Source organism: Benincasa hispida, chromosome 1 (assembly GCF_027475165.1).
Source record: "Benincasa hispida cultivar pf3 chromosome 1, pf3_genome.v1.1, whole genome shotgun sequence".
Classification (NCBI taxonomy): Eukaryota; Viridiplantae; Streptophyta; class Magnoliopsida; order Cucurbitales; family Cucurbitaceae; genus Benincasa; species Benincasa hispida.
Window position 1 is genome coordinate 7,256,051 of NC_143478.1, and position 7,010 is coordinate 7,263,060.

The window sequence follows — 7,010 nt, forward strand, 5'->3', positions numbered from 1 at the left end:
ACAAAAAATACTTCTTTAGTTCCTGTGTTTTGGAACATGCTTTTAAACCAACATATTATTATTAAACCGACCCGATCTACGTGTTCTAAACCATAAAAGCAACCAAACTACAGATTAGTGAAAAAGAAAAACAAAATGACCTTGCATAGTATGATCAGTTCTGGATCTGAAATTTGGATTGAGTTAAAAAATTAAAATTAAAATTAAACAAAAACAAAAAACAAAAAACAACAACAACTAGAAAGAAGGGGAAAGTGAAGCTAAACATTACATTTCTTCTTCAGAGCATGAGGAGGTCAATAGGGAACACCCTTTATTACATACTTAAAAGAGAGGGAAAAAAACAATTCTCACAACCAAAATTCACAGTTTGTCATAATCTTTGCAAATACAGCAGCAAAGCGCAGGTAAACGACACTAACAAGTGACCCGAAAAGAGAAGGGGGAAAAAAATCAATGAATCAAACCACACGATATCGATTTCCTCGACCAATACAACACACCGAACTCTACAAGATCTACAAAGGAGGGTGCCACCTCCAATATCACAACTGTGCAAACCTTGCACCCGACCCAAAGTCGATATTAGTCAGCTGTAAAAAAAGGACGTGACTCTGTGTTTTTGTGACGACCGAAGTCTTAAACCTTCTCTGTTGAAGGCATTAATTTGACAACTAGAACGAGCAGGGAAGGCCAGAAAAGCCATGGCTATGGAAGTAGTAAGATTGTGGTTGATATCTACACAGATCTCAGGAGACCAAGTTAGCAACAGCTCAGTCATATTACCATAGTTCATCAAAAAGGGGTCCTCCCAAGTTTTGATTATTTTACCATATGCAGGCTAACTGCAATTCTTTACAAGTCGTCACTCGCATTTTCATTCTCCATGTGAAAGCCATCATCGGATTCTGAACTATCGCATACACAGCTTAATATCGTATCATCCACCAAATCATCGAATATGGCATCACATGTCTCAGTACCAATAGTTTCAGCATCAGAATGAAGGTTTATCCATGTTCGGGTTCTGTTCATGTCCTTCGTGACAAGATGGTCCAGCGTAAGAGGCTGTGGCATTGGAAGAAGATGCCAATATACTCCTTCACAAACCTCAACAAGATATTCCGACCGTAAACAAGGTTTTACAAACGAGAACCATGGGGGAAAGTTTTGACAGACATCAGCAAGTACTTCATTAATACAGTCAAAGAGGAGCTTCTGATCAGAGCACAGCTGGTTCGGGAAAAGCTCTACCTCGTCGATTAGTAGGAAGTCAAGAAGCTGTTCTGAAGAAAGCCACCTTACACAGATCTGGTTCAAGGTAAGGCCTGATGCTGATAACACTGTCTTCACATAGTCAAAAATCACTTCCTTATCGTCCTTCAACGATTTCGGAATGTTAGCTTTATCGGTTTCTGCAGGTTCACGATCGTCAAATTCAATATGCACTGGTTGTACTGGTAACCCTGCTGATAGAATAAACTGATATTAGCCAGGGGAATTTCTATTATCAATACCTTTACTTGCTACTGAAATAGATAAAAACGAAACACAAAATACACGGATAAACTCCGTGGCTGTTCTTAATGCCTACCAGGCAGAGAAATGGCATGCACCGGGCTCATGTTATCATCTACAAATAGTGGCTCAAGAACTGAAACCGGGCTTGGCCGCTCTGGAACATCAGAAACGCCCTCTAAATCTCCAACACCCTTTTCAAGAGTAAACAAGCTAGAAGGGGATCCCGAGGGAGATGGAGGCAATTGGTTTTCTTCAGACAAATCCTAGACAGACGAAACAATTTAAGGCAAACGCTTCAATAAACACAGAATGCAGATTCAGTACTGCAAAACTACATTCCACAAGGTATTGAGCCTAGAACACTTGTGAGCATCAAATTTTGAAAAAACATGTCATTTTTCCAATTCTACAAGACATTGAGCAGTACAACTACTTCCAGAACATTTGAACATCAAATTTTGGAAAAACTTGCCATTTAATATTTTCAATAGATGGGGAATTAATTTATTGTCCATTTGTAAATCAGAAGCAGGCTTATCATTACACCTTAGATATCTTGCAGAAGGATTTTCATCATTATCGTAAGCTAATCCACCTTTTAATAGATTATAGACTTATGGTAGGAGAGAGTGAGAGATATAAACACAAAAAGTTGGAAGATATATTACTTGAGGCAAGCTTATCGAAGGTTCATCAATGAGCACATCTGGCGTGTCATCATTACGTTCTTCTCGGATAAGGGGAGAGGCAATCGGGTCAGATGGAACATCAGAAACACTTCTATCATTGCATGCATCAGGCATTTCACCATTCTGATCTCTGGAAAGAGAAGATTCACTTGAGTCAGAGGGAGCCTCCAAAAAACTTCTCTCCTCATGAACTGCAATTTCATTTACTTTTAGACTCTCGATATCACCTGCAAGTATATTATTGAACGTGAATGATTAATAAATAAAACTAAATGATTAGCCAAACCGATTAACATTTAGGCCAATCCCACATGAATTGGACTATTCAGAGATACATACCTTCAGAAATCATCCCATTAGTACTAGAACTCACGGCTTCTTCTCTTATACTTTGATCGACTAAATCACTGTTAATATTGTGGTTATCGTCAATTGGAGGCTGCACAGCATTTGGGGTATCATCAGAAATGCACAATGGAGATTTTCCTGGACTGATTGGGGTCTCGTTACTTTCGCCCTTGAAGGATGGCATAATTTCATTAGCACTTACAAGTCTGCTACTAGAAGAAATTCTCTTCTCTGAAGTTACTGGGCTGAGCTTGCAGTCCCTTCTAGGACTGTTAATGGGAGAAAAGTTATACTCAGGAAGAGAGAGAATCCGTCCTAGGGTCTTAGGGACGTGTCCCCTTAAAAAATCTACACTCTCATCCCCACTGCTAAGCATCTCAGAGAGATGTTTCTTTGCCTCAACATAAATATTAGACGGGCTTCTTCTATTGTTATAAATATTTCCCAAATCTTGATTTATTTCCAAGCTTTTGAGTTTTCCAACCTTCTCTCCTCTCGTGCCATCAGTGGAAGGTCTGGCAATTCTTTCAAGAAAAAAGTGGTCCTTACTAGTAGAATTTCTTGCACCATTTTCCTTAACGACACCCTTTTCACTCTCCCTCTTAGAGTGATGATCAGAAGGAAATCTATCTGAATCATTAGCAGAGAGTTCATGGTGATCTTTTCCCATGGCATATTTAAACCTCCTCTTGATTTCAGCAAGAAAAAAGTTAGAACTAACCCTCTCATTCAGCACTTTCTTTTTATCGTTAGCAGTAGAATTTTGGGCTGATGGATGAATGCTGTCAGCATCCGAACTCACCAAACCTTTTGGCCCTGGCTTCAGGATTACAATTTTACTTGACGCGTCAGAATTTTCATTCCCTCTTGATAAGCTCCTACCCCGATGCTTGACCTTTCTCCTGAAAAATAATCGTTGTTTATGATCAACAAGCTCCTCGGACTGCCTAACTTCACTGAATTCGTGTGACTTCGGTTCGTCAACTTTTTCAATCGACATATCATGCAAATTTCTAATGTACTTTAGCAACACAGAGTTTGGGTTTTGTGCGAGTTCTAGAAACAGCTCGTCGTCAGAATGGGAAATCTGAAGTGCTTCCATGATCTCTCTTGAGTGTTGAACTCTCTGAATTTCAGCAAAATCTTTCCCAATATTGAACTTCTGGCCTAAATATTCCTTAATCGCATCAACCACTTTTTGTTCTAGATCAGCAAGGTAACCATTTGATTGCATATCTGCTTTGTCATCCGGGTCAAATTTCATTTCACTCGTGCTCTTTCGATGGATCTGACTGTAGATCTCCTTTAGCATCACATGAACAGGAAGATTATCAACACTTTGTTCCTTCAAATACTCAGAAGCATTAAAGGAATCGGCATCAATGTCACGGCTTTTCTTTCGACTCTTCGTTTTTTTCAGGTCAGTCGTCTTTAAGTGGCCTGAGTGTTCGCACTCGATCCTGCTCGAGTCCTGCTCATTGAACATTTCCTCTTCTATGAGTTTCTTCACGCTTGGCTTTCCAATGTCCAATATCTTACGTTCTTCACTGTCCTGAAATATGCATAACATCAAATCAATTAGAACATAAACCATACACCCTCTCGGCTAAAAAATGATCTACATTGGGAAAACTTACCAAAGTAGAACTACAATCTTCATCCAAATTAGCCAAAATCTCAAACTTATTTCTAGAATTTTCAGTACCTGCAGAAGAAGAGATTAGAGAACACTCGGAACCAAGTGACACAGCGTTTCCAGAAAACACATGCACATTGTCTAAGCAAGAGAAGAATGCAAAAACCAACCATGAACTATAAGAGGTTGCCACGATCCCACCTTTGAATTTTTTTATTTAATCAATTACCCTGAACTTTTGCAATTAAGCTCCATCATTATAAACTCCGCCAGTTGAATTTGAAAATGCACAAATCACCTCAGGTAAGTTGTTACAATTATTAAACCCTAAACCCTAAATCACCCCTGAATTCTTAAGATTGTTGCAATTATACTCACGAACTTATAAAATTATTGTAATTGAACTCAACCACTAACAAAATTATAACAATAGAGTTTAATTGCAACGAATTAATAAGCCCAGGGGTCAGTTGTTCATGGGTGTATTATGCACTTTTTGCACATACAAAGATTCTAGACAGCGTGCAGGAAAAAGAGAAGGGGGGGAAAAAAAGAAGAAGGAGAAGAGGAAAACTAAAACTGCCTAAGAACAGAAACTCAAGATGTGATGATTCTCCAAAGAAATTTGATCATCAAGAACTTCCAGGTCAAAAGTTAAGGAAATTAAACTCAAATAGAGACCATAGATCTTTAGATCTACGAAAACTCTGTATAAAAAATAACATTCTTACCAGCAGTTTGCCTGCTCGGACGCTTCTTGTCGGCTAATAACTTCCTGGAGGCGCGGCCATGGCGGAAATCAAACAAACTAATCAAACCCCACATACAGCCTGACTGATCCTTCTCATAACGAACCGTAATTCTTTTGGACTTCTTCGCCATTTTCTTAAAAAATTAAGTCCAAAATTCTATTCTCTAATATGGTTGCATGAACTCTGATTACAAGAATGAAGAAGAAACAACTCTTAGAAATGATTACAAACAGAATTTCTGGCTTTCTTTTTCCCGGAAAAATCACGGACAGACTAACCTCGAGTGCGGACCCTTAGAAATCAAGTTTAGCGAAGAACAGACATGGAATCCAGATGATAAATCGGGAGAAACACAGCCGAATTCGATTGCAGCTTCTTGCAATGGCAAGGTATCAAATCCAAGCGTTATGACGTGCTCAGAAATTCATCAAAATCTTAGAATATCGAGAGATTCGAAGTTAACTTGAAAGAAAAGACAACTGAGGGACCATTATCTCCTCCAAAAAAAAAAAAAGAAAAGAAAAAATCATGATGGCAAATGGTTCATAATTGCTTTTCCTCAATTCCTTCTTATCAGAGGTTGATCAAAAACATCAAACCCCAAATTCTCAGAGTCAGTAGAATTTCACGACTTCAGTTTCAGTTCTCGATCACATCAAACCCGCCACAATTCACAAATCATTCTCTATCTCGAACTGATTCAAGAGGCCTTAACAAAATTCCCTGAATTGCGATTAGACACCCTAAATCGAACTGTAGTCGGTAGAAATAAAACTAAAATTCGCTCCAAATCCATCAAAGAAAGTCCAAAACATCACGCTCCACTTCAGAACAAACACCACCCCACCCCCTCTCTCCCCATGTCCAAAAATTTCAGCAATTCCACCGACCACACGAAGAACAAAAAACCACAATAAAGCTTTTAAAATGTAGGCATCTCTCTTGACAACGAATAAAAATGATGACCGGGTGCTTATCTAACACCGACCCTTTATCTTTTGGCGTAGAATTCGCATTTGGCCGCCATTAAAGACATGGAAAAAGGAAAAAGAAGAGGAAGAATTGACGATGGTGAGATGAAAAGAGAGAAAAGGAGAGAAAGGGAAAGAGAAAGAGAGGAAAAAAATGGTGATGGGTGTTGGGTGTTGGGTGAAAGTTGAAGAAATAGGTGACAGTTGTGGTTAGAGAACAAGGGCCCACCACCCACAGCGAGAGAGCTTTCTATGGAAGAAAAGTTAGGGCTGCCATTGCCCTCTGTTTTTCTTCTTTGAAATTGCCACGTTCAGATACAGAATCAAGCTCATCGCCATAGCCATTTCTCTCTTCTCTCTCTTTTGCTCTGGGAAGCCATTGCAGGGGAGCTCTGGAGAAATGGATAACTTGGGTTTCCTGAGCTGACAAATTACATTCTCGAGAAAATATATCAATTCATAACTGATTTTTTTTTATGGGAATTATATCATTTAAATGATGGTCGATAATTTTATCAATTTAAATCATAAATTTTTAATTATATTAATTTAGTCTTTAAATTTTTAATATCAATTTAAATACAAAATTTTCTATCAATATTTTAAATTTTTATAAATATATCAAAATAAAATATAATTAAAAGCTTAAATTAATATAATTATAAAAGTTTAAGATTTAAATTAATATAATTATAAAAATTCATTGTTTTAATTAATATAATTATTAATTTAATATTTAAATTAGTATAATTATGGATTGAATGTTTAAATGGATACCACTCTTAAAATTTAGGGATATAAATTGATATTTATTTTTTCTTTTTAAATTTATTTTTCTATTGAATATGAGATTATGACGTTCTTCTTCCTCCTTTTTCTTTTGTTTACGAAACTCCACGATTTTTTATTTTTATGAATCCCACGACTTTTTTTTTTCTTTATTTATTTAATGTAAATGGAATTTTAGCAAATCATATTATATTTAGTATTAACTGGGTTTTTTTAATTATTATTTTTATCATTATTGACCTGTTATTTTCTAAGTTTCCATTTGTCTTTTTAATTCCAATTATTCTCTATTTCCTTTTCATTC

At 37.0% G+C, this 7,010-nt stretch overlaps 1 protein-coding gene across 4 annotated transcripts; it reads right to left on the reverse strand.

Annotated features, from left to right (window-relative positions):
• Window positions 1-244: 244 nt before the first annotated feature.
• Window positions 245-6,382, reverse strand: TRM15 (GPI-anchored adhesin-like protein, putative (DUF3741)). Of its 4 annotated transcripts, none has more exons than XM_039032192.2 (7): window positions 5,225-6,382; window positions 4,926-5,129; window positions 4,196-4,263; window positions 2,550-4,110; window positions 2,190-2,437; window positions 1,595-1,784; window positions 245-1,466 (listed from the first exon to the last, which is right to left on the reverse strand). In XM_039032192.2, exons 2-7 carry the CDS (start codon window positions 5,074-5,076, stop codon window positions 856-858), a joined length of 2,829 nt encoding a protein of 942 aa, XP_038888120.1. In that variant the 5' UTR covers window positions 5,077-5,129; window positions 5,225-6,382; the 3' UTR covers window positions 245-855. The 4 variants fall into 4 exon arrangements, with proteins under 4 accessions (XP_038888120.1, XP_038888053.1, XP_090162164.1 ...); XM_039032125.2 differs by having other exon boundaries at window positions 245-1,469; XM_090306038.1 differs by having other exon boundaries at window positions 245-1,469; window positions 4,926-6,382.
• Window positions 6,383-7,010: the final 628 nt, after the last annotated feature.